General features: G+C 39.4%; 1 protein-coding gene across 2 annotated transcripts in view; it reads right to left on the bottom strand.

Moving 5' to 3' along the window:
* Positions 1–11,419: 11,419 nt before the first annotated feature.
* LOC114664142 (protein NDRG1-like) overlaps positions 11,420–27,817 on the bottom strand; it is a 64,776-nt gene continuing 48,378 nt past the window's right edge. For both annotated transcript variants that reach the window (XM_028818121.2, XM_051936100.1), the window contains 13 exons: positions 26,480–26,585; positions 25,113–25,233; positions 23,955–24,017; positions 22,869–22,929; positions 22,689–22,775; positions 22,035–22,091; positions 20,970–21,073; positions 19,702–19,764; positions 19,277–19,328; positions 18,606–18,653; positions 16,619–16,654; positions 15,989–16,040; positions 11,420–12,934 (listed from right to left, as the gene is read on the bottom strand). In XM_028818121.2, coding sequence (XP_028673954.1) covers positions 12,702–12,934; positions 15,989–16,040; positions 16,619–16,654; positions 18,606–18,653; positions 19,277–19,328; positions 19,702–19,764; positions 20,970–21,073; positions 22,035–22,091; positions 22,689–22,775; positions 22,869–22,929; positions 23,955–24,017; positions 25,113–25,233; positions 26,480–26,585 — 1,083 coding nt within the window. In that variant the 3' untranslated portion in view covers positions 11,420–12,701. The remainder of the gene's footprint in view (positions 12,935–15,988; positions 16,041–16,618; positions 16,655–18,605; positions 18,654–19,276; positions 19,329–19,701; positions 19,765–20,969; positions 21,074–22,034; positions 22,092–22,688; positions 22,776–22,868; positions 22,930–23,954; positions 24,018–25,112; positions 25,234–26,479; positions 26,586–27,817) is intronic.

The following is a 27,817-nucleotide window of genomic DNA, read 5'->3' as shown; positions in this document are numbered from 1 at the left end:
GTGCGGTCACTTTTATGGAAGACCCTGGAGTACTTCCGGTGCCAGGGCATTGCCCGTTAGAAGTACTTCTGGGTCAATTGCAAGTCCCAAATGGTAGGGGGTGTAACTCCCTGCAGTAACCCCTAGCAGCACCCATGGACCCCAGCAGGGCTGTGCTATTGTACTACAATTCCCAAATTTCCTTGCAGGTGTCCAAATAGTTAGCGATACCCAGGGAAGCTGCCACTTAGCATATGGGGATGGAGACAATAAGCTGGAAATACTGCCGCTCAACCCCGTCCTTCTGTTTAATTGGCGTCCCAGCTCAGGTAAGGATCCCAAACTAGTTCTGGCTAGGATGACGGTCCCAGCATGTTGTCCCTTACAGTTAATACTTGATGAAAAGCCCCTCTCGTCCAACAAAGTGTAAATAACTGTTTTTATACATGGACAAGCTCTAAGATTTAAAGTACAGATTATGACCAGCCCTCTAGTGTACACAACTGTAGAAAGATTTAAAAAGATACTAAAAATGTTATCAATGGTGCAAAGGTGATGGTGATCTGTTAGAGACAGCGGCCATAGCATGCGGCAGCAGACATCTGAATCTGCAGCATCAGTGTAACACATGCTACGTGAAGACAGCTCAGTAGATGGTGGACACAAACCCACTACTAGTAGAGTACGCTTGAACTATCGGTAAAGGAACGGCTCCTCGCTTATCGACCTAGTCATGTGAATGGAACTCAGTCGTCAAGTGAGGAGTGTCTGAGGTCGGTTTATTCATTCGCTGTTTTAAACTCATCATGGCAGATGCTTAAATGCCCAAAAGTAGCCCATCACATCAACAACAACATTTATTTCTATAGCATGTTTTCATTCAAATGATGTAGCTCAAAGTGCTTTACAAGATGAAGAAAAAAATATATAAAAATAAGATTAGGCAATATTAAGTAACAAAGAATAAAGTAAGGTCAGATGGCCAAGGAGGACAGAAAAAAAACAAACTCTATAGGGTTGGAGAAAAAAAAAAACAAAATCTGCAGGGGTTCCAAGGCCACGAGACCACCCAGCCTCCACTGGACATGCTACCTAACATCAATGCTCTCAAGCAGTCCTCATGGTTTCAGACTTCACGTGGAAGAACTTGACAATGACGGTCATGTGGACTTCTGGCCTTCAATCCATCAATGAAGGGACATCATGGTGGTGGTGGCACACATCACCACCACAGAAAACCAGTAAACAGCTGAGAAAGTAGGGGTGAGTACAGATCGCGGAGCCATGATAAAAATGGTAATTAAATACATATACAGAATATCAGGGTTACACTACAATGAAGCTATGAGAAAGCCATGTTGAAATAATGAGTTTTTAGCAGTTTTTTTAAAGTGCTCCACCGTATTAGCCTGGCGAATTTCTATCGGTAAGCTATTGCAGATTTTAGGCGCATTACAGCAGAAGGCCACCTCACCACTTCTTTTAAGTTTAGCTTTAAAAGAAAATGTTGACACACTCCGGCTCCCTGAGGCATGTGCGCCATTTCAGGGTCCCTTCACCCTACCCTTAGTTAGACTGCCTCTTGATGGGTGGTACATCGGGTGGATTGAAGATGAGACAGGGCAACACCTGAGGATGTGCACAGGAGAGCAAGCAGGTGCATGTCATACTGTGACAGGCTCAGTGAATGACACCTGCAGAGGAGACTGCGTGGGGACCTCAGCCAGGTCTTCGAAATTCTCAAAGGTATTCGATGAAGTAGATTGAGCAGAATTCTATCAGCTTAAGGGTGGATGACGTAGTCGAGGGCACCAGTGGATATTAAGGGGAGTTGCATTTAGGACCGAAGCCAGGAAGCTCTTCTTGATGCAAAGAGTTGCTGGAGTCTGGACAAACTACTGTTGTGGAGAATGGACCTGCTCTAACTTCAAATCCAGCACAAGATGGGCAAAAGCTGTCTCAGTTCAGTGAAGCGAGTGCTGTTATTTCAGCAGTACCTCATTTTATTACAATTTTTTACTCACTTATCTCACTCGTATTTTTCTCACCATTATCTGACTCTGTCACCAATATTTTCTATTGCCTAATAAACAGTGATAAGTTTCTAATCAATATAATTGCCCCATTATCGGCCACCATTTGACCCAAAAGGCATATCAGCCACCTGGCCAAAGGAGCGACCCCATCTTGTATTTACCCATCACATTCATATACTCTGATGTATAAATTCTATGAATGGTTTCTTGTGCTTAATGGGCACAAATAATCTCTTAATGGACATGATTACCTTTCCTCTATTATCTTATGACCTAAGAAATACAGTGCTGCCTTCTGGCCACAGGAGTGTCCATCTCTTATTGACCTGGCTCACTCTAAAATCTGACTTTTGTAAATATTGGTGGCCTTCCAGATCACTTTAGAGAAGAGGTATGGGCATTAGCCAGGCTATCCATTACACTCTTTACATGCTGAAGCTACAGTCAAAGTCAGACGTTTACATACATCTAGGGCGAATTCCTTAAAGCTCACTTTATAACCCCTCCATAGATTTTTAAATGACCATATATACTCATGTATAAGTCAGGTCTTGAAACTCGAAAAATCAATCATAAAATCAGACCCCAACTTATACGCCCGTTCAAAAATGCAACGCTTAATATTTTTTTTACATCTTCTTGCCTCCTCAAATCTCGCACCAGTTTCTCAGATGCATCAAAATTGTTGCAGTAGCACAGTTACCAATTTCTTTCGCCACTTGAACGACTTTTAATTTAAAACCAGTTTTATATTTTCTTCTGATCGAACGTTCCATCGTAGATAAGGGATGCTCTTACGATAAAGGTGTATGAGGGTGTGAGATACTAAAAACTCAAAACAGTGCAAACGTTGCTTCAGAATAGTTCAGGTATTACTGTGTGGTCATGTAGGCACAATACAGAGAAAAAAAAGGCCGTGTGCTCCGTGGTTACTCTCTCAGGTGGGCATTAGCAGATCATAATCTCTTGGACCAATAGCATGAGTTTTCCGCATTCGACTTATATGACCGACATTATAAAATACCAGAAATTATACGGTAAAATCAAGTCCCGACTTATGCGCTGGAGAATTTATCCGTGAGTACATACAGTAATAAACTACAAATTTGGCATACCATTTAAGACATTTTTCCAACAATGTTCATGGATTATTAGATGTTCATAGATTATTTCTCTTTTTATTGACTGTATCATAATCTCAGTGGATCACAAGTTTACATACACTTTGTTAACTGTGACGATAAACAGCTTGGAAAATTCTAGAAAATGATGTCAAACCGTTATGCAATTAGACAATTGGCCTAACTGGAGTCAACATGTGGATGTACGTTAAGGCCTACCATCAAATTCACTGCCTCTTTGCTTGACATAATAGGAAAATCAAAAATCTGCCATGACCTCAGAAAAAAAAATTGTTGACCTCCACAAATGTGATTCATCCTTGGGAACAATTTCCAAATGCCTGAAGGTTCCATGTTCATCTGTACAAACAAATATACGCAAGTATAAACACCATGGGACGACACAACCATCGTACCGCTCAGGAAGCAGACACATATTCTCTCTTAGAGAAGAACGTACTTTGGCATGAAAAGTGCAAATTAATCCCAGAACATCGGCAAAGGACGTTGAGAAGATGCTGAAGGAAACAGGTAGACAAGTATCTATATCCTCAGTAAAACGAGCTGCCATGAAAAAACCAGACTGCAGTTTGCAGTGGCACGTGGGGACAAAGATCTTACTTTCTGGAGAAATGTCCTCTGGTCTCATGAATCCAAGATCAAACTGCTTGGCCATAATGACCATGGTTATGTTTGGAGGAAAGAGGGTGAGGCTTGCAAGCCAAAGAACACCATTCCAACTGCCAAACATGGGGGTGGGAGCATCATGTTGTGGGGGTGCTTTGCTGCAGGAGGAACTGGTGCACTTCACTGGCTGACAATGGTGCCTCAGTTTCCTGCAGGGTTCCATGGGAGATGGAGCTCTCCACAACCCTGTGGGGATCTGGGGTGGCCGCCAGGGGGTGCTGCATAGATCCTGGAGCCAGCCTGGACAACTCTACAGCCACGCCTGGAAGTGCAATCAGGGACAGGCAATCAAGCACTTGGAGCACTTCTGGGTGGGCTATAAAAAGGGCCAGCAACCACCACTCAGGAGCCAGAATAGGGAGGAAGAGGACGAGGTTGCCTGGGAGGAGTGGTGGTGCCAGAAGAAGGGTTGTGATTTGTATTTGTTACTGTGCTTGGGACTGTGTTGTGGCTGGAGGGTTCACGGGGAAGACGTGCCCTCCAGCTGAAGAAAAATAGTCTTTTTGTACTTTTACATGTGCCTCTGTGCAAGTCTGTGCCGGGATGGGCGCTATACGTGTCCCTTATCACACTGCCGTAGCCGGCAGGATTCCGGTCCGTCCATTTGGGCCGGGCCCTGCATAAAAGTTGTGTGAAGACCCAGCACAGAAAAGCGCAGCAGCGCAAGGCACATGTTCAACACAGCTGTTCGGAGAACGCGCACCCGATGCACCCGCAGGCAAGCACGCACAGCACAGCACGGAGAGCACGCATCCGAGGCCACAGCGCGAGGTACAATAGGCCACAGGAGGACCACCGAGAGACCCCGAAGGACGCTGTGCTGATGGGGAAGAGACAGGACTCAGAGGCCAGCTGCTAAATGCCGTCATGCAGGCCAACACCGCAGGATACAGCAGGAGGTAGGTGATGGGCCCCGAGAATGTTATTTGGTTGTCTCGTCTATCTACCATGCAGACGCCGAGGGGCGGGAGACCCGTTGGTGGCCGGACAAGGTATGCCCCTGGCATGACGGCGGAGTAAGCTCAGGAGAGAGCGAGGCTGACCTGGGTCAATCTTCTCTTCCGGACAATGGACAGAGGACGAGAGCCTGGACAAGCTCCCCGGCATGGTGATCCTTACGGGGGAGCAGGGAGACCTCCCGGCAGCAGGTGCAGGGGTGGAGGGGGTGTGTCGATTCCCCAATGATAAAAGAGCAGAGGTGGAGACAACAAACCTTCACTCCGAACCTGAGGATTACCCAAAGGGGCCTGTGGACAAGCCACAAGGCCTCGATGGCTCGCTGTCAGCGGGAGAGGACGAGGGGAGCCCAAGTCCACCACCCACCGACAATACTAACTTTTCATGGACTGTACGGGAGGTGGAAGCCGTCCTCCTACCCCTGCAGTCCCTTGCTAAAGTTTTCCAGGTCCTGCAGGAGATGAAGGAGGGTCTAGAGAAGAAGCTCGGCACCCCGTTGGGAGCCATTACCGAGTGGCTTTGGAGATGCGGAGCGTCATCCTCCAGCCTGCAGGACACAGCAGTACAGGTGAGTGAGGCCTGTGCCGTAGAGGAAAGGGGAGGGCGGAGCGCAGCGGCCACAGTCATGATCAGTACTGCTTGCCAGGCCGCTCCGCCCACTACACGAGACACTGCCGCGATAACCGACAGTGTGGCAGGGGAGCGTGTGGGGAGGCAGTTGGTGGAGGTCGGCTGCCAAACAACCTCTCCCCGACATGCTGGTGCCGGTCTCCTGGCCGTCTAAAGGGGTGCAGACGGCAAGGGGTCCCTCTTCTTCCCATAGAGGGTCTCAGACCATCAGTGCACCCCAGAGAAAGAGGAGGACCTGGAAGAAGAAACCGGGAGCTGCTGACAGAGCGCAGTGTAAGCCGTCAGCGTGAGGGCACAGGAGGGCTACGCTGCCGAGGGGCGGAGACACCATGAGCCCTCAAGCGGGTGAAGGGGCAGGAGTTTCCTGCCTGCTTCCGCTCCCGCAAGGGTCGAGCTGGAGGGGGTCAGCTGTGCTACAACTGCGGCCACCGTGGCCACGTCTGGAGGTGTTGTCCAGAGAGGACGTCCGAGTGGCAGAGATGTCGGGGCAGCACCCTCAGACCTGTTGATTATATTTCCACAGAGCGGAGCTGTGGATCTACTGTATGAATGGGGCTCATCTGAGAGAGGGGCAATGTGGCGGGCGACCGGGTCCCATGCCGGCTGGGACGCCCCTTCTACTTATGTTCCAGGGGAGCAGCCATGGGCTCCTCAGTACCTCCCCTGGGACGCTTGGTGGCAGCCTTCCTGGCTGACGATGGTGCCTCAGTTTCCCGCAGGGTTCCATGGGAAATGGAGTTCTCCACAACCCTGTGGGGATCTGGGGTGGCCAGCCTGGACAACTCTACAGCCTCACCCACAAGTGCAATCAGGAACAGGTGATCAAGCACTTGGAGCACTTCCGGGTGGGCTATAAAAAGGACCGGCAACCACCACTCAGGACCAGAATCGGGAGGAAGAGGACGAGGTTGCCTGGGAGGAGTGGTGGTGCCAGAAGAAGGGTTGTGATTTGTATTTGTTACTGTGCTTGGGACTGTGTTGTGGCTGGAGGGTTCACGGGGAAGACGTGCCCACCAGCTGAAGAAAAAGTCTTTTGTACTTTTACACGTGCCTCTGTGTAAGTCTGTGCCGGGTCGGGCGCTATATGGCATCCCTTATCACATAGCGTATGCACTTTAAATAAAATATTGTGATATACAACATTTAACATTGCAGTTTGGCTAATTTTTGACGTGTCCTTGCAGGTCACAACGGCTGTGCAGCAGAAATGAAGTCAGTCTCTGAGAGATCCTAAGGCATGGCTAAGGTGGCCTTGGGTTATAATCACGTGACAAAACACACGTCTCCATGTAGTGGCTGCAACAGTGGAGGAAACATAACAGCTGTGGTTTGGACATCTTCCACATCCCTCTTATAGCTCTAATTTAGCACCATGCCACTATCACATCTTCAGTTCACCTCTCATGATGAGATTAACGTAAAGCTGCAGACCTGGATTAGGCAGCTTCTTCTCCCCAGGAAGCTGTGCATGGAATTGTTCATGACTACACAGCAATGTCAAAGTGGCGCCTTGTGTGGCTGGTGGCAGAAGAGGGGGCGATATATACAGTAAGCATCTGTATGATTCCTCTCTCTGAGACCACAGAAATGATCAGGCGATGACAAATTCATGGATAGAAATTGCAAATATCACTGGACAAACAAAGACAATTGTAAGAAAACATGGAAAAATTACAAAAGGACAAATGTATCAAAGCCTAAAATAAAACAAAGGGCCGAAGTGGAGCTCCAGGGGGTGGGAAGAATAGTGCTGCTATTCTAAAGGAGTTGGGCTGGTTATCCACCTTCATTAAACACATAAAAATGAAGTCAAATGTATTTGAAGATGACGGAAGTTGTCTGTAATGGGAAATTGTTGTTCCAGGTTTCTTTAATTAACTATTAAGTATGCCACATTGACCAAACACTGCCATCTACTGACTAGGAGAACATTGACGCACTGATTGAATGGGCTTCCACAAGTGTACTAAATGCGTTTTGGTCACAGCCTGAACACAAACTGAATAGGAAAATGAAAATGGATACAATCTGTAAACTGGAGCAAATTACATCTAGGAGGAATTTGACAAACGCTGAAGCCGTATCCGACAAACGGAAATGCCCAAGGATGCATGCCTGGAAAAGTTTGGAAGTGAGGAGTTCATTATAACAGCAGAGGTGACTAACACCGTTCACAGAAGTTAGTCACTTTAATTTGAATATGAAGGGAAATCAAAAAGTCAAGGCAATTTGAATGGAAGCTGATGCAATACAACAAGTTCGTGATGGTGTGTTATACTGGGTCCGCGGCTCATAAAGTTTGCTCAAGATGGGTATCTAAACAACTTACTGAACTGTGCAAGCAACAGTGTGTGGAGGTTGTGACCCATTTAAATTGTTTTGGAGTGGATCGTCACAGAAGATGAGACACTGTATGGGTCTGTCACTGTCAGTTGGAAAGCAAGAGACAAAGCTTGCAGTGGAAACACCAATATTCTCCAGTAAAGAAGACGACCTTCTTTTGGGACACGAAGGGTCAATAAAAAGTGAAACATACTGTCCGATGCTTAGAGTGAAACTTGCAATTCACAGCAAAAGAAGAGTACTGTTGTCAAAAACAGTCTTGCTAATCCATGACAAAGCACCTCCCTACTCAGTGGCCTCAATGGTGGAAGCAATGGAAGAGCTGAGGTTTGAATGTCTTCCACATCTCCCCTTACAGCCTTGATGTTGCACCGTGGGACTATCACATATTCGGTTCACCTCTGATGATGAGCTTATGGAAGCAGTGCAGACCTGGATTTGGGAATAGCCAAAAAACTTCTTCTCCCAAGGAATGAAGACAATAGTGGAACAATACAAGAGTGCATCAACCTGCAGGGAGACCATGTGGAGAAGTAATATGACTGTTATGTTCATCTTATTAAAGGGTACTTTTTCGATTCTCCCTCATATTTAAACTTAAAGCCACGTCTCCTTTATATCACTTACCTGCCCCTTTCTTGACCATACCACATTTGTGACCAAGGTGTGGACTTTATTCTGGTAGAATCACAATACACCTGTCCAAGTCCAACCCACTCTTCCTTCACTGCTGTGTGTGGCCACAGAAAGTAGCCCAAGTTGGACCTCTCCATGAATGATGCTGCATACCACCCTTTGACCCCCTTCACAGATAACCAGTATTGTGGTCAGCACGCAAGAAACATTTGGTTTAACCAAAGCAATACCTTTATTGGTGGAGGATTTGCAACTCAAATACAACGTACTGAAACATCTGGTGTTGTTCTAGGAATATCTGGAAGATTAATGAAATACTCCATTCACTAATATGTTACTTACCTGAAGTGGTTTGTAGCAATGCCTAAGAATAATTGTTAATTTCTTGTTTTCACGGAGAACAGAAAAAAGTGTTTCTGATAGAATGGGAGTCTATGGGGACCAATGGCGAGCAACAGCAAACAATACCAAAAACATCCAAGAAAAAACATCTCATATTACTTGTGTTACATAATTCAAGCCACTTGTATGCTCATAACTCACAAAACACATGCTTTTTATATATATATATATATATATATATATATATATATATATATATATATATAAAATAGTTGAATATTTCAGAAAAAATTAAAGTATGGTAGACAGTACTCTTAACCAATGATTGAGGGGAGAGGCAAATGAAATTTATCTCAATCTTCGAGAAACCTCTCTAAGGTGCTTGATTTGGCTAGTGGACAAAGTGGGAGTTCAAGACAGCTGTAAAACTGCCTTCATCACACAAAGAAACGGATTATGGTGTGGAGAAATTTCTAACTAGATTACTTTATCAATCCCAAGGGAAAATTCACATACTCCAGCAGTAGCATACTGATAAAAAAAACAATATTAAAGAGTAAAAAAAATGTAGGTAAAAACAGACAATAACTTTGAATAATGTTAACGTTTACCCCCCTGGGTGGAATTGAAGCAGTCTGTCGCTGAAGCTGCTACTCTGTCTGGAGATGACACTGGTTAGTGGATTAACTTTGAACTGATGTTCAAAGTGGAATCCCTTGAAGTTCACTGTTGGGGATACTGTCCAGTTTAATTTATATAAATAAATCAAAGCTGGTTAAGTCTGCAGATGACACTGGAATTGCAAATACATCAACATCAGTTGGACTGAAATTACTGGACAATAAAGTATTTCAAAAGTTTTGTTTCCTGAAAAATCTCTGGTGATCATCTCAACACAAATAGAATTTCAGACTGTATCATGTAGGAGTTGTGAGAAACAGAAAATTAACTTTTATTGAATTTAATGTGTTTAATCACTTAATGATAGCCGAGCTAAAAATGTTTTACTGATTTTCATTTGCACTCCACATCTGACGCTTCTTGTTCAAAGTGTCCAACAATAGTCAGCCAGCACTGAGAGGATTCCATTTGCCCTCATACCTGCTTATCTGTTATTGCAATGTACTGGTGAAATCTTTCATTATGTTCGTCACCCAGTGCACCAAGATTAGCAGTGAAGTCCAAGTGTGAATGTAGAAGATGAATCTTGAGTGACATGATACAATTCACACTTACTGATTGTAGTCAGGTGCCTTTGAGTTGTCAAGAAAATTCTCAACAGCCTTGAAAACCTTCCATGCTATTTCCTCCAGCTTCACTTTGAACTACTTTGTCACGGATGAATGCGTCGGATTTGTTGTCCAACAAAAATGCCTTTCTTAATCCTGGAATCAGTTATTCATGGAAACATCTCCCTCAAATATCAAAATTCTTCAAGTAAAACTTGATGAAAAAGTCTGAACAAGGAAGAAGAGGCAAAATGTCTTTTGGGTGGACAAGTGGTTATGAGCCACACTCTCCTGCCCTAAACCAAATGCTTACAGTGGCCAGTTTTTAGTGAAACAAGTCTCTTTAGCATGTACACCTAAAACCAACATTACATCACTTGTAGCCATTGAGTATATCGGGCTTTCCGACTGCAGTTACTGATCTTGTCACAGGGCCATGCAAGTTTAAACTGACAAAAATAAGTTGGCAGGACACATTTAGTTACCGTGAGTCCACCTTCCAGCTCTGCCGTGCTACCCCGTTTTTGTGTCAGCCTGCATGCTGCCTAATAGGAGTCAGTACTGTATGAATGGTTAACAGATATGACAAGTGCAGTTGCAACCTCAAGTTCTCATATTCCTTATTCCTCGTTGCTGTATTATATGCATTGTACTTCAGGATGAGCATTCATTGATTGTCAGCTCTAACACACAAACACACAGTGACTCCCCTACGACTAAATGAGAGGTTTGATTTTGCTGGAGTGAGTCATGGACTAGTTGGAATGAGTTGCTGGGCATGTCAGAATAGATGACCGACTTTCACAGAAGTACCCCACAACTGCCACCAACTCACCAAGATTATAAATTAAGGCTACAGATGAAAAAAAAAAAAAAAAAAAAAAAAAAATTATATATATATATATATATATATATATATATATATAATCACTATTTTGTAAAATGTGACATGGCCTTGACAACTTGGGAGTTGTAGAGTCTTCCCTGCTTACATCAAGAAAGATGAGCAGAAGAGGACAAGAAAGGCTAATATGATGATGGGTTACGTAGCATACTCAAGGAAGGTTAAACTCTAGGATGTACTTGTAAGAATTCACATGGAATGTCTTCAGCAGATTTATTCTCCATATAAAAAAGGTAACAGCATGATCTAAAGTTCAATGAAGAGCAACTAGAATCTTTTTAGTATTAGTTGCACTCAAGATCAAAACCTTTCAGCTTCCTTGTGGCATCATGGAGCAGGTTGGTGCAGGCAACTTTATGGACATCAACGCATTGGATTATCAGTGGCAAACCCAAACACAAACAATTCAACCACTATCAGGTGGTGTGCTATCCTCCACCTACGTAAACTGGACTGCAGATCTGTACCTTATCATTAAGCAAAGTTCCAAAGTCACACAGCATTACTAACCGGGGAGGTAACAATCTGTTTTTTACCATTAATCATCAGAGGCAGTTTTTGCAAAGTTACAAATTTTATTTAGAAATAAATACAAATATTCACATCATTAAGAAAACAAAGCTTTGCCCCTCTCTACAATTGTGCATCCTTACATATTTTGATTTTCTCCCACTAAAGCAAGAATCAAAAATGATTTCAGCTAAGCAGTATGTAAGGGTTATAATATATATAAGCTTATTAGTTCAGGAATTACCCCATCAAATGCTTTGACAAGATAATTACTGTAAATATTCTGTGTATCTAAAAAGCTTAAACTGTAAATCCTGGATCAATGGCACTTTGTTATTTTTAATCACAACTGCATAGAACTGCATAACTTACAAAGCAGTTCAATCATTAATAAATCATTTTCTGCATTTACAAAAAAATTCTAAAGAATTTAGCAACTTGTTACATATTTTGATCCTTTGTTTTGTTAATTAAGTTGCCACACAACCAGATGGTTACCAATGCTGGTATTAAAACCAGTCATCAGTGAAACAAGGTGAACCTTATAATCAAAAAAACTCAACTGCTTTGAATGCTGCAAGATTCAAAAAAAGTCAGAAGATAATACAGTTTGAGCCTCAAGCCTACAGTCTGCAAGCTTATAGTGTCAGTACTTCCATTTGTCAGAGTTACAAAAACACACTTAAAACCAGTGCCAATCACAAGTCCAGTAAACCACAATTCAAGATTGTCACAATTTTGTTTGTAAGCTGACACTAGAATTTGCAGGTTTTTCAAAAAAAAGAAAAAGCAGAAACTGGCCCCTATTCAATATTAATATTTCTGTTAAATATTTAAAGTTATTACAAATTAAATATGTACAATCCGTATAGAAATTGCAGCCAAGTTACTTTCATTTGCTGCTGGTCCTTTCTGTTGCACAGCTGCCCACACCACCAGGATTAGAACAAGAGGAAGCCATATGTATCTGGAGAAAGTAAGCACGTCTCAGTAGTCATTAATTTAATTTTAGAATCTGTTGATCTGGACTAAAACTTTAAAGACTTAACCATTAAGTATTGATATTTTGTTTACTCTGGGAGTGGTTGCTATATTGGAATTCTCTGGCAGAATATTACATTGGGTACAGGAAACTTACATTATGTGAATTTGAAAAAGTGCATTTATACTTCGCATGGCTTACTACTATTTAAAAAAAAAACAAAAAAAAACAAAAAAAAAAAAAACCCTGACACAATGAAGAAACCCTTTGGTTCTCTGAACTTCACTTCATACTCAGCAGCAATGCAGCACAGGTAGATCTGTGCAGGAGTAAGAAAACACTGTTTTAACAGGACACTTCCGCAGATTTGTGAACGGATTGGTCAATGGCTCCAGGGCCGTTGCTGGAGTCGAGCTGTGTATCGGTGTGTGAGCGGCTGCGGGACCCATCAGTAGTGTGAGTGCGGCTTCTGTTGCCTTCTCCCGTGTGGGAACGACTTCGGTTGCCTTCAAATGATGTCACACTAGAGTTTGATGCAGTGCGAGATCGAACAAGACGTGTCATGCTGGCAGAGGGCACTAGAAGAAAAATAACTGCATTAATTGATTTGTTTGCTTTATTAGTAAATATGTTAAACAAAAAACAAAAAAAATATGTGCAATAGACACAATGCAGCGCACAACACATATCTGTTACCATGTCATGTTTACAAGCATTTATTTGACCAAAGTGCATATCAATTTGTACATGCAAATTAAATTAAAAATTATGTAGCCCGAGACATTTGTTCATGTACATCATATTCTTAAATGGGAGTTCTAAAACAATTCAAGCACCAGGTAGCAGCAAAAGGTATGGCAGATTTAACAATTTCATCCTGGTCTTGTCATTGTGTGGCTGACCAGTTAAGTACACCTTCCTTTCCACCCTTGATGTTTTCTGTAGTTCAGTACCACTACTGCCAAAAATAGGCATAAGAAAAATTTTGTTGTATCAAATTGCTATACTTCAAAAAGGAATGTGGCTTTGAATTGTGAATTATTGGACATAACCACCAGATTGAAATGTGACACAAAAGCAAGCAAAAACATTTGTCAAAAGCAGTGAATTTAAAAAAAAAAAAATCTTACTGAAAAACTATAAGGTATCACATGAGCTTACTGATTGTGGATGTGAAAGTTGTTGGTGCATAACATGCACATCGCCATACATGAATATGGGTTGGTACCACGGGTTTCTCACACACACAATTTAGTGAGTCGCACGAAATACTCTGAAAAATGCAGTGAATTACAATGTTGCTTCAGTATTAGGGTGTTGTACAGTATTAGGGTGTTGTACTGTGTTAGCCATTATGAATATATTGGGAAGTCAAGCAAAATGACACATTTTATTGGCTAACTAAAAAGATTACAATATGTAAGCTTTAGACGCAACTCAAACATTGCACCACTGCATCCACAGGCTTTCTTTCAAATTTAACTATCATAAAACCATAATATACTCAAATGCTACTTGGGAGTTGCAAACTGGCATTACTGCAGCTCTTGAGTACCGCTGAGTGAACTCCACAGTGTTCACTTCACCTTGAGTTCGGTGAAATCACGGAAGTATTCACAAATATCGCCAAACTTGGCGAAATGCACTGAAGTTAATAGGGATGGACTAACTGAACTAGATTTGACTGGATTGTAATGGTGCAATCATCTTTAAAGTGTCCCTGAGGGCTAGAGAAATGTCTACAACTAAATGGGACCAATTATTGTGGCCAAAAAAGTGACCTGAGCTATGCAGCAGCAGTGCCAACCACTGCACCACCGTGCCTCTGTGAGAAGAATGCAGTGAGAGACACGCAAATGTTTATTTTATCAAAATACTTAGGTCGTTTTATGTTGGAATATGTTATATATTATTATATACCCGGGGGTGGCCCCAAACAATATTGGCTGTTACAGCTCTGGGGGATGTAGCGCAGCCTTGCAAAGCATTATAGGACCATGAAAAAAAAGTTCTTCTTAACTGGCCAGATTATCAGTAAATAATTCAATGAACAAGGATGAATGCAGAAAATTTGCTGTGAATAACGTTTTGGCAAAATTGCCTGATCAACACTACTTGTGAGTAGTGAGAACAAGTGCTTGAGACTGACACACTTTTCACTGATACCAATTCAGAATTCAGAGAACCAAAAAAAAAACCCCACTATTTCTAATGCTTGCTGTCCAAAAACAAATCACATGGGTGTCTCTGCTGCGCCTTTACCCAGTGTGTGTTTTCAACTGCGTGGGAAATTGTCACAGCAGAGAGGTCTCAGCTTCAAGTAGAGTGTTGACATTTTTTTTATAAAAGGGAATAACCAACGATCTTTGTAGATCCAGTCAGTACCCACAGCAGTAAGGCACTCAAGAAAGAAATAAAGGAACAGCCATTGTTGGGAATATAATGTTTGATGTTAAGTCAGAAAACAAAGATAGTTTAAATTTGGATGGTTTTGCAATGCAGAAACTTTGTATTATAGGTTTATCAGGTCATTGTCACGATTACAGAGTACAGTGGAATTTTTACTTGCACGTGCTAATTAACATGTATTATGTTACTGCAGCTCAAATATTTTACATTAATAGTTGAAATTTTAATACAGAATAAAAACCTTACACAACTTCCATTTGCACACCAATTCAAATTTGTAAATCTATCAATTTACGAAAGTCTAACAAACAACAACACAAAGTACTCTGTTTTTGAAAATCTCTATCTCTTGCATCATGAAACTTGAATCACAATATGAATTGTATCATTGGATAAGTGTATTGTTTCATGTCTATACAAAAGGCTTGCCAGCTTTCTAGTTTTAAAAATTGATGACATCTTGCCTGAAGAAGGGGCCTGAGTTGCCTCGAAAGCTTGCATATTGTAATCTTTTTAGTTAGCCAATAAAAGGTGTCATTTTGCTTGGCTTTTCTCTACATTCATAATGGCTAACAAAGTATAACACCCTAGTACTATAGTTTTAAAAACAAATTCACCCACTGGTTTCTGAAACACTTTCACTACAAAAAGACATGCTGTGCCACAATGTCAAAATCAGACATACAAAAAGCATGTGCATGTAAAAGAGTGTTCAAACAGAATCCGAGGCACTTTACGCACAAAAAAAAAAACAAAAAAAAAAAAAACCAACAACAACATGATGCATGCAAAGGCTTACAGAAACAGCAGTTTTGGTGATCCATGTAATAGAGGATTCTACACAGAAAGAAACTGCTTAATATAAAACATGTTTTCTGGTAATCTTACAAACATTTAATTCAGCAAAGCATGGTGGGACTAGTCTAATGATCCCCAAGGAAGCCCAAGGTCTGTTGTCCATTTATATAAACACTGCAGTTTGTATGAGCACTTTTTTGAAATCTAAATATTTTGTTCTACTTGTACACACTGAAGAGGATGGCAAAAGGAGTGAATGAGAAATATATTTTTATATGTAGATAACAAAGAAAGGTTTTATATAGCACAGCTTTACCTATTTAATTCTAAAACAGGACCAACAACCAAATTAAATCTTAAAATCATGGCTTGTGCCTTCTATAGTGTGAGCTACAAAATGTAATTAATGCAGAATGGATACTTACTATAGCCCATTCCTTGAATAAAGTACTTGAAGGCTTCTGTGAGCTTTCCAGGCTGTGGAAGATAAAATAAAATAAAAATAAAAAGCACTCCATCCTGATGAGGGCTTAGCATACAAGGTCATTTCATTGCTACCTAGTGTCCTTTAGCTATATCACCAACCCATGCCTCTATAGTATTATGAATTAATAATCTTCATAGCAGCACCCTATTTCAAACTATGAAATTAAAATTTGCTTTTTATTAACACAGGTGTATTTGCTGCTTTAAGCAACACACAAAAAATCAGTACAACAGGAAAGCAGATTTAATTAAGAAGGATTTTATCCTACTGTGGCAAAGTTACACTTAAAAATGCATCAATACATAAGTATTTTATTGAAGGGCTTTGTAAACCCCTCCCTCAGCAACTGTTAAGTTTCAACCAATTTCTTAATCCGAGGTCAACATCCAACTTGAATTAACCCACAGTAGGCATTTTCAGATATCCCAGTTTTAAATGTGTTACATAAACCTTTATATACAAACAAGGCACCTTTTAATTTTACTTAATGGTATGTTTCAAAACAGCTTTGTAGATTAAGACATCTTAAATGATTAAGCAATACTTCTCCCCTCCACCCCCCACATACCTGGTCCACCTGGGGCAATCCTCCACAGTCAGCCATCTGAAATAAACATAAGGTTTGGCTTATTTGATAAAACTGAATTTAAAAACACATTACATAAATAACATTCACCAACCTGCTTAATCCAAATAACATTTGCAGTGACGCACACATTAATATGTAAAAACCATGAGTACACACACTATACATGTTTGTTTTTGCTTTCTTGACCATGTGAGCAACAGGTAATCATTGCTCAAAGCAAGGCAGTTTGGCCCTGGCACCACTTTTAATGCAGTCATTCCATCTCCTATTATTTTTTCAAAAGGTGAGTTTTGTTGATGAACATAATTTCAAAAAGACTTTTTGGAGAAGAGATTGCATCACTGTCAGCTAGGACAGTATCTTGTATCTATAAAATGTGATACCATATTTCACGCCAAAGAAAAATCCTGTGTGTAAGACCTGAATAACCACATAACACAAAGACAGCAGAAATTTGATGCTCACAGATCCAGTTAGCAGTTTTTCACCCTTGCTACACTTATGTCAAAAATAAATGTAAATTGCATTCTAGAACTATAACAGCCACTTGAAAAAAAAATCTGCTTCTACAAGAGATCTTGTTGTGTGTCCAACTGTGAAGACCGAAAACCTGGATGAAAATGTACAGATCTGTTTTGCCAGAAGAACTTGTTTAATCAGGATGTTCATGTTTCCTCTCTTCTTTAAACAGAATTTCCCCAAGCCCACTGGTAATAAGCAACTGGTTTACTGTGGATTTGTAATTTATAATGATTGCAAACCCTGCATTCTGTATCTGTCACATCTGACTGTGAATTTTGAAAAACTCTACCTACTTGTGGTGGCACTGAGGCTAGGGATCTGCACCAGCAATCACAAGGTTGCCAGTTTGAATCCCGCAAATTCCAGAAGTGACTACTCTGTTGGACCCTTGAGCAAGGCCATTAACCTGCAATTGCTTCATCCTGGGTATGATGTTAATCTGCATCTAGAGCTTCAAACAGGTCCTCTGACTTACAGGAAAAACTTGGCTGGAGTGCCAATCCTGCCACAAACCCCTCACCATAGTAAACCTCACACTGTTCCAGTTTGGGGCTGAGGTGTCACCCACTGCACTTGGGTACCAATCCAGGTGGGTGTGGAAATGTATAGCAAATTTTCCCAATCTCTTATCCACTTCCATATACTTGAGCGAGATAAAATATCAATCACCAGGTGTTAACTTCAACTCCTTAAAACCTTTTCCCCACAAAGCTCAATTATTCTGTTCTTTGCTGTAAGTTGAAGGCAACACTGCAGTGTTCACATCACAGTAGCAACTCATACACAGACAGAAAAGTCAACAGCTACTACATTAGAAAAAATGGCTTGGAAGCATGTTGAACCTCCTGTATAAGCCTTTCTGCTTGCTCAGTCCAGACTTTTGTGTATCCCAAATAATTGAGCAAGGCAGCAAAGTGATATTCAGGGGAGATACATTTGCGAACCATTTAGGATCCTGCTCTCCTGGCTTAATTGTTACTGTGCAGAGAAAACATTTAAACAAATAAAACACATGCGATTTGACATATTCAAAACATTGATCCAACGTTTACAGTCTTTATATTATTTTCCTTTTTTGATCAATGCCCTTTTGATGTGAAGGTCATGACATGCTGTACTTCACTGTTTGTGTATCAATTCATGAAATACAAGTTTAAAGTTCAAGACATTAACTTTCTTGAGTGAAGAGTGAACTAAAAAACAAAAATATCCCCCCCCCAAACACACACACACAGGCTTTAAACTAGTAAACAATTGCTCCTGTCTATTGCTTCCATAGTTAATGGATTACAGTTGTAAATGCTGAGTAAGTGTTTACAAATTTATCATACGCACCACTAACTGCAAACTAAGCTAATAGATTTGATCTGTCAGTGAACTTTAATATTTGACCTGGTGAATTACCAGATAAAAGCATTGGTAAGGCAAATTAATAACAGCTTACCTTAAGAAGTGTGGTCTTTGTTGGGTCCAATTTAGAATTGCATTCCACCTGAAAAAAGTGCAAGTGGTATCATAACATGTCGATTATTATAACTTTGAAGACTATGAACCCATTCAAACCCTACAGTTCCTTCAAAAAAAAGGGCAGTCCATCTTGGCTTTTATTTTCCAATAACCAAACTGAAGTTTACAGGACAGTAATCTCTGAATGCTTAAATGTTGAGCGCAATTGCCCACTATATAACAGTGGCCCAAACACTGACAATTTCCCTTGCTGCCAAGTATGATTTTGTAAATACTCAAATACACGCAGCAGCAGCAACCGTAATTCAAAACACCTTAAGATGCAATTTTCACTTCAAACAAATACTGTCCTACTTGACCTAGTCAGAAAAAAGGACCAGAAAGTGCTCAGTCAGCAAGATAAGTCAAGAAACCCTAGCTGGAGCTTTATACCCTGGCTGCATTTTGCTTAAGGTGATTCAATAACTGTGTTGAATAAACAGTCAGGACGAAAACCTGATTGTGTGCTTGGTCATGTAAGACTATGGAAGATAAAAAGGGCTAAGCCTATGGTTTGGGGTAATGCTCGCAGGATAAAGGCTCCTCTATTATGTGTACCAAGAAAAAAACACTAGTAAAGATATGAAGGATTACAAAATAGATACATACTACAGCATCAACAGCAGGTGAGCTGTCTCCAACTACCAGCAATGTTGGACACCTAAAAATAAATAAATAAATAAAATTAACCACTGTTTTAGTTTATTTAACCTTTCTCTATTGCCCAACTTTATTCACTGTTGGTATTTTCATGGAAATTGAGCATCACTTGCAATTCCAATTCATAAACTTTATACATACCCAATCTTTATTTAGTTCTTGCCTTTATACTACTAGTCTATTTGGAAATGCTAATATGCTAAATCAGACCATTGCTTTTTTGTATTCTGTTCAACATGGTGCTTCAAAATATATGGTTTACCACATTTAGCAGTGCCACACAAACTACTGATTCCCAACCCACAAATTAACAGATTATGCACTTCCAAGTCACGTTTTCCCCCCTATTCATCATATTAGAGAAGTTTACTTACTTTAAGGTTTTAATGTTTGCATTTCCCCCATGAACTGGCCTCTCAATCTCAAGATCTCTTCGGCTATGGGAATACAAGTTAAAAAATGCTTTGAAATTTCAAAATGGAATGGATAATATTATATAAAAAAAGGACATGAGGCAAAAAGTCACATGAAGAGAAAACACTTATTAAAAAAGCAATTATTTTCTTTTAAATTTATGTTGTGTTTGTATTGGGGGGGAGGGGGTGGAGTGAGTCATATGCATATTCCCAATATGGTTTTGGACAGGGAAGCAATAAGCGCAATGCAGGGTTTCATGAACGTAATCTTTCTATTGCCCTTACATAGGCCAAAATAAAGGAAACTCAGGAAGGGATTGAAAACAAGGTAGTATAACATTATCTCTCCTTTATCTAGAAAGCCTGAATTGTGATGAACTGGGATAGGAATTGTAAGCTGAAATTTACTCAGCTCACTAGTTCATCTACAAAAGGGCTCTCTGAGTCAATGAAAATCTGAAGACCTGGGAGGTTGAAGGGACACTGTTGTATGAAGACATAAGACAGCCAATATTCTGAAGAAGCCTACAAAAACATAATAAATGCAGATTTTGCAACTTAGACCTCCTTATTTCTTCTGTGTCCCGCAATGTTGATCCGATGCTATTGCTATGGCAGTTAAGCCAGAATGATGCCATGGTATACAAGAACACAAACTATTTAAACATTTAAGCTAATGGGAGGGGTAAACAGTGGGAGAAAAAGTGATACATAAATGGTAAAGCAGCCTTCAGCCTCTTTGGGTCCCACTAAACATTTATTGTACCCAAGCCTATTAAGTGAATAGACTTTGGCATAAGCCTTATGATAGTTAGGTTGCGTGACCACTAACTTCCTTGTGGAGAAAACTAGTTTTTCTCCATTAAGGTAGAAGTGTCTTACACTGGTGCTCCCGACTACTGGCTTCAGTACAGGCTACTGCCCAAAGTGCCTTGAGCATAGGAAAGGTGCTATATGAATAAAATGTATTATTACTGTTGTGTTGTCCTGCTAAACAAGGGAAAAATGCATCATCTTGGTCCATCTCTCTCTCAAGCTTTTGCTTGGTTATGTTCACCAGCTACCAACCCTGTCCATCTACAGTTCCACTGTTTTCCAAGCTAAACAAGAGCCTATTTTTATAAGAACATATTATGCATGGAGGCCTACTGTAAGATGAGTAATGATATTTATACTGTAGAACAAAACACAATTTATCTTTTAGCTAAAGAAGACACAAAATGTACCTGTTGTAAGCATCAACAAACAATTGCAGATTGTGCTGGTTGACCTCATTAGAAATGTGCTGACGGTAAGTCTGGATCAATTCATGGTTGTTATGGATTTCATCCTGGATTTAAATGAATAATAAGGGGAAATGACATACTAAGACTTCCCATATTAAAAAAAAACTGCAGCAAATAGAAAAAAAGCCATTTTTACATGCCAAGTGATTTTATAAGAAACTTGGCCATTACTTCAGCATATTTTTGCAGATTTGGAAGTCATGCTGGGATATCTTCAAGTTCTTATTCTTGGCTTAGAAAATTTGGATTAAAAACCAGGACAACAAGTGGTACACAAATCTACAAAAGCCATTACTGCTTTAAGGCATTCAGTATTATAATAACAATATAATTCTTCATCACTTGCATGAAATGTGGGAAAGGAACTATAATGACATTAAACAAAACCCATAATAGTAACACTCTGAAATGAAGTTACGCCTGCTGTAATTCCACTCTTTCAAGGAACAGGTCGCCCAGATTTTTACTGGTGTTACCAAACAGTTCATGTAAAGGATAGAAATATGCATAGCCCAAACACTGACTACGCCTATAAATAATGCACTCCACCATGAGCAGCAACTAAAGTACTGTAAGAGGTCCTGGGATTTTTTTGGAGTTTAAAAAAGGACAGAAATTTAAACACTGAGTACTCAGTGATTAATTATAAAAAGAGACAAGAATAAACAAGTGAACAGTAGATGTTATATTCTATAAAGTGTAACAACAAATTTAAAACATGTGTCTGGTGTGCTGACCAGAAAACATGAACTGCCACTTTGTCATACTGTAAGTTTCCACTCTCCAATGTGTTTTGTTATTTTGAGGCCAGATCAAATATAAATCACTCTTGATTATACTGTATCTATTGTTTTCAGTTTCATGATTTCCCATCACCCACCATGACAAAAATATTCAGGAAATCAAGGCCTCAAACTGACTTAACGATCAGCTTGATCTACAGAGAGATTAAGGAAAACCTGGAATTCCTTTACACTATCTTAAAATTTAAAAAGAGAAACTTACCTTTCCAAACAAATGAGTAATCACCATCTCAGGTAAAGCATGGGCCCATCCAGAAATCTAAAAAAAGAAACAGACATTATAAAATATAGCTAACTTTGTAAAAAGGGCAATCTTGCAGAAGAAATTACATTTCAAAGATGATTAGAGTCACAAGGACTAATGATCCTTTCCCAATAACTTTTCACTTTTAGCCAGAAATGCATTATGTGTGCTGTTTAACAATTATAAAAAGACAAAACATCACTGCAATTAGTGTTCAAAAGTAGAAATTCCATTTTAGCATAATGGAAATTTTATATTAACATACTTGGCTCTAAGCAAACCTTCAAGATGTCACATTCTAGTCTGAATTTCTGATCATTTTAAAAATAACATCTACACAAATGTTCAGAGGGCAGTAGTGTAGAATCAAGAGGAGTGATGCTTAGGTACAGATTCAATTAAACAATTCATAATTGGACTTAAATAGTTCTCCTTGTGTCCTACTCTGACACAGATTCACAGTATTGTTCAGACAAGGTTAGAACAAACAACTGGTGGCTAAAGGCATGGAAGTGGCAAGAAATACTCCAAGTGCAACCTGTCAGGTACAGGATTAAGAATCAAACTATGAATCTACAGTTAAACTTGATAAATAACTTTAGCCATCAGTACCTTGTGAGCCGCCCAGTCCATCCATCCTTCTGCACAGGGATTAATATTGATAAGAACAAGGCCTTCAACCATGTCAGGGGATAATAACTGAAATATCAAAATAATAAAATAAATAAATCTGACTATACATGGATTTTTCTAAAAAGGAGAAAATTAGGGAAAAATAAAGAAAAAACATACAGCAAATCTGGCCAAGATATAAGCTCCAGCTCCTATGCCAAGACCAATAACGCTTTTTAGCCTGTTAAAAAATATACAGATTAAACATTTGAATTCTACATGAAGTGCTAAAACACACAAACCAGTTTTTTGGTGTCACTAGGTATAGTGGCCTAGAAAAGAAAAAAAGAAGAAGGGTTTCACCTGGAATTTTAGGTGGTTATGTATCAAATCATCTGCTTATTAAGGATGTGCAAAGAGGATTACATTTTATATTGCAACACACATAGTAAGCAACTACAATACCACATCACATGACGAAGAGTGGCCACTTGACATACTCATTTTGGCACGGATAAAAAGTAGGCAATTTGCATCAAACCAGCTATAAGAACTATCCATTGCAGAATGCCATCTCATTTATTTGATTAGAGTTGTGGGGGACTAGATTCTATACTCACAAAACTGGATGGAAAGCAAAAAAAAAAATCTTGCCCTGATAAAGAGTTAGTCCATCATGTAGCATACTGATGACCCCCACCCCCATTCCTTTTGAATAATTTCACTTCTCCATCACCCCTTAAACTCAAATGGCATGATTGGTTTCCATTTAATGTTTCAGTCATGTTAGAGAAATGCTGCCATTTACAGTACAAGAAAAAAAAATCAGAAGAACAGTGAATTTAATGAATGAATGAAAAAGTCAAATTCTATTCTTTCCAACAGATTTCCCCTGGACAAATTGCATGTACAATCCTGCAGTATACCCACAGACCTTAGTGTTATTTTACTACTGTGTTTTAAACACGGAAGCATCCATTAGTTGAGGACATCCCAATTATTGAATGAAGGTATCCAAAGTGGTCTGTGGATCAAGGGCACAATGACATAATGGCCCAGAGATTAAATACATCCAAGTACAGAACCCATATAAACACACAGCACTTCACAATCCTCTGCTAACTTGCTAGAGGATACATTCCTATAAATATGGATAATCATCCCCACACACAGAACATGAATATAAATTGGGGGGAGGGGGGACACACATAATACACACACCACTGACTTCAGGCACCACAAAAGCACAGAAGCCCTGAAACCTACCCAAAATGTTTTAGGACCATTGGAAGCACTTCAGACAGCTGATCCATGGAGGGATAATTGTACCTAAAAGAGAAACCGGGGAATTAGCAGACAAACGAGAAGATTTACCCAATAGTGTACAGTTGTTAAGTTAACGGCCATTTCACACACGTCCAGACAGCTACAGCATGCCTGAACACATTTTCCTACTTGACACTGCATCGTTCAGTGTATACTGTGCCAAGAGATCTTTCATTTTTGTCTCCTGACTTCAGCCATCATTTAAGCTTTAATCCTAGTCATGCCCCAAATACTGGAAGCATTTCAATCATTTTATTAAAGTAGGTTAATGCCAGCAGATTTCATGAGCTGTGTTCTAACTTCAGCAGAAATGCTCGAATTACAAAAATATTATGAGTAGTGGACAAAAAATACTTAAAAAAACATAACGTAAATCAGAATAATACTTCCCTTTCAATTTCTCAGACAAGTGCAGGAAATAAGGAATAAAAGTCAGGTAGGAAAATTACAAATTTGCCACAAGAGAAATGTTTGTTACTTTGCAATATCTAGTTTAGGTAATGAGCAGGATGGTATGTAACCTGCTAACAATTTAAGTACTTTTTAGGAGAAAAAAAACAAACAGCTAAGGATAACAACTACATACTCATACCACAGACATGCAAAGAGATATTCAATAGCTGCTTAAAATGGGTTCTATAAAATAAAGACGACATGTTTTGCTCCTCCCACCAATTTTGGCAGCTATAATATTTTTGTTGATCACACCAATAGGGGAATATATTATCATGCGAGAAAAATGTGTGGTGGGGGACACATAATGCTACTGTGTTTCTTATTTCTCAGTTTAGAATGTGCCAGTGACTGATGTACCCTGAACACAAATTTAAGTCTCATGAAGGAGCTTTGTAGTGGGTTAAGTTCTTCTTACTTTAGAAGAAGGCAAGGGGACTTATGCTTATGAGTTACAAAATTTCTAGTGTAAACATAAGCTCCAACTGCTTCCACAATCATTATGGCTTTTGTAATGTTTAAATCGCTAACAAGATGAAAATATATCAGGTTGCCATTCTTATAAGTAGTAGTACATCAACATTTTTAAAGAAGCAGTTTTATTGCTATGTCTAAAACAACGAGATTGTCATACATAAGACTTACCCAGTTGGCAAGGCAGTTGCACCAATTTGTTGGCCAGGAGCATCAACGTGGCAGACCGCAAAGTGCTGGGTGATTTCATGCATGTCTTCATAGTTGAAGAGGGGATCAAAGCAGGACTTATCTAGAAACACACACAGTATAAAAGATGCAAGAAAAGCCTCTATATGGTAAAAGAAGCCAACAGGATTTATCAAATCATACAAAAAGTCCCAAGTTTGTAATATCAATCAATTTAAAAAAAGTTCTTGTTTTTAAATTGCTGGCTCCACAGTAAATATTATCATTAAATTTAAATTAACCTTACAGCAACATAAAAATGTAAAAAAAAATATATAAATCAAATTCAATCATAACAAATATCATATAGATATATAAGTAGATTATATAGCTCTTCCCACTAGATGACGTTCTATTCAAGTGGCAATAGGCTAACTAAGCATTTTTGATAAGATGAACATGTAAACATTAATACTTTTTAGATTATATGCGTTCAGTCAAAACTATGTTTAAGAGGTCCATTATGAAAACTCTGGACAAAGCTCTTGCCAAGACATGTTTGCTTATGGGGGTGTTTAGGAAAAAAAACTTTGAATACAACCATTAAAAATGAGTGATGCTGAAGGTTGCAAGGAACAATTCAAGTATTCTAATCTACTCCATTTTCTATACATTTTTTACTTTCTGAAATAAAACATGAAAATACAATTTTACACTTTCAAACAGTTCCATACTACTGTTCAATGAGCCTGACAGCCCTATCAAAAGATAAGTTTACTTATTTTGCCTGATTCGCTTGTGTCTACCAGCATGCAAAAAAAAAAAAAAAAAAAAAAAAAAAAAAAAAAAGGTTGGGGGCCTCTCTTGCATTAAAGTCCATGGGGCCACAGCATCTTTCCTTATTGGATTCATCAGATACTCCTCTGAAGGAAACGGGACCAAGGTTGGCCTTCTGTCTGTTAGACTTTCAAAATTTTTTATTTATTTATTTTTTTTAAAAACAGCCAGTGCCAATGGCCTAATAGAGCTGAACCACTCAGAGGTGCTTTATTACTCCAATAAGCCCCCTCAAGAAGCAGCTTGACTTGACTCCACATGCACCAGAACTAATGCTCTACCATATTTAGACTTGGTCCAAAGAATATCCATTAGTCATTTATAATATAAAAATGTGTGAAATAAAAAAGGGATGAGAGAGAAAATGTGTTGTTTAAATTGACTAGTAAAGCTATAAAACCTATTAAAGAGAGACAAAGCAGAAAAAAATAATGGTCTGACTATTGGTTTTGAAAAATCAGCCAGAACAAATTTCTAAATTGTGTAATACAACTGGTATGGATAACAATTGAATCAAACAGTTCACTACTCACAGTTAAGCCCAATGTCATGATAGGTCAGAATGACAGGTCTGTTTCCTTTGGGCACGCCACACAAAGTGATATGGAGGACACCGTTCGGTGTTTCAAGATCATGCTCCTGTAGACAAGAGAAGCTGCTCAGTAGGGTCACTGCCTTCAACTATCAGTACAACATTCCACCAATAATTAAATAAAAAAAAAAAAAAAAGATTTATGGATTTAATACAAAATCACAACTTATAAAAGGAACACTATCAGCTAAAGCTGGGGATCAAGTTAGTGCTTGTTTTAAAATACTAGAATGCTAATGTATTTGCTGGTACAAGCTACTGTATATGCATGTTTTAAGATACAGTACAATGGTCAGAGTTAAAGCTCAACTGCAGTGCTGCAAAATTAAAGAATGCAGGTATTAGACATTTCTGAAGAGCCATGCAAAATTTGATAGAGATTCCAGTAGTAATAACACTGCAATGGCATATTTAGTGAATTTCATTGAAAACTGAGCTCATCAACATGCCTGTCCTTATATTATCTTTTGGGTTACACAAAGGAAAGAGACATATGCAGTTCAGTTTTCATATGCAGTTCTCGGTTTTCAAATTAAAAAAAAAAAAAAACTGCTAAGGTTTAAGACTAGCGATTTGCTTCCCAGCCACTGTGTGCACCATTACACTTAAAACCAATACAAGAGAACAGATTAACTAATGTCCTTATTATTGAATGCTTGCAGTCCAGGTTGCCAGATACCGTAGCCATGTGCTTACTTGTCCTACATACTGGCAGGCAAAATTTGGTTCCTTCAAAAATGCAAGGCTTATTATATATAGTCCTGGTGCTGCATTATTCCCTCCTTTACAGGAGACCCAGCTAGTCACATTAGATTTGAACCCTGTGGAGAGTTTCAGCCTGTGGGTACTACTCAATTTGACACTAATTGTCAAGGGCAAAAAATTAAGTGTTAAAAACTCTTGTATTCACCAGTATGTTTGAACAATTATGAACCTGGGATATTTAAAATAAAAACACACCTGCCATCTGAAAAGTATTCCATGTTTTCAAAGGTACGAGTGCAGTTCTAATGCAAGTTTCTAATGAAAATGTTTTAATTTTATTAACTTCTCAGTATTAAAACACCTGAATTCCTTACAAATAGGGGGAGAGAAAAGAAAAATGATTCCTAGTGGGCAGATTAACTTGGAAAATTCCATTTAATCATTCAGTTTGCTATTGCTATACTGGCATACAAAGACAACAAGAAAGCTCTGGAAGTGTATTTGATCTTTTTATCTCTGTTGATGTTTGGTTAAAATTTCCTCATATCACTAATGCAAATAAACATATTTCTAC

Source organism: Erpetoichthys calabaricus, chromosome 13, assembly GCF_900747795.2.
Source record: "Erpetoichthys calabaricus chromosome 13, fErpCal1.3, whole genome shotgun sequence".
In the NCBI taxonomy this organism is placed as follows: domain Eukaryota; kingdom Metazoa; phylum Chordata; class Cladistia; order Polypteriformes; family Polypteridae; genus Erpetoichthys; species Erpetoichthys calabaricus.
The sequence above is the reverse complement of the archived record's forward strand: the minus strand, read 5'-3'. Positions and strand labels throughout refer to the sequence as shown.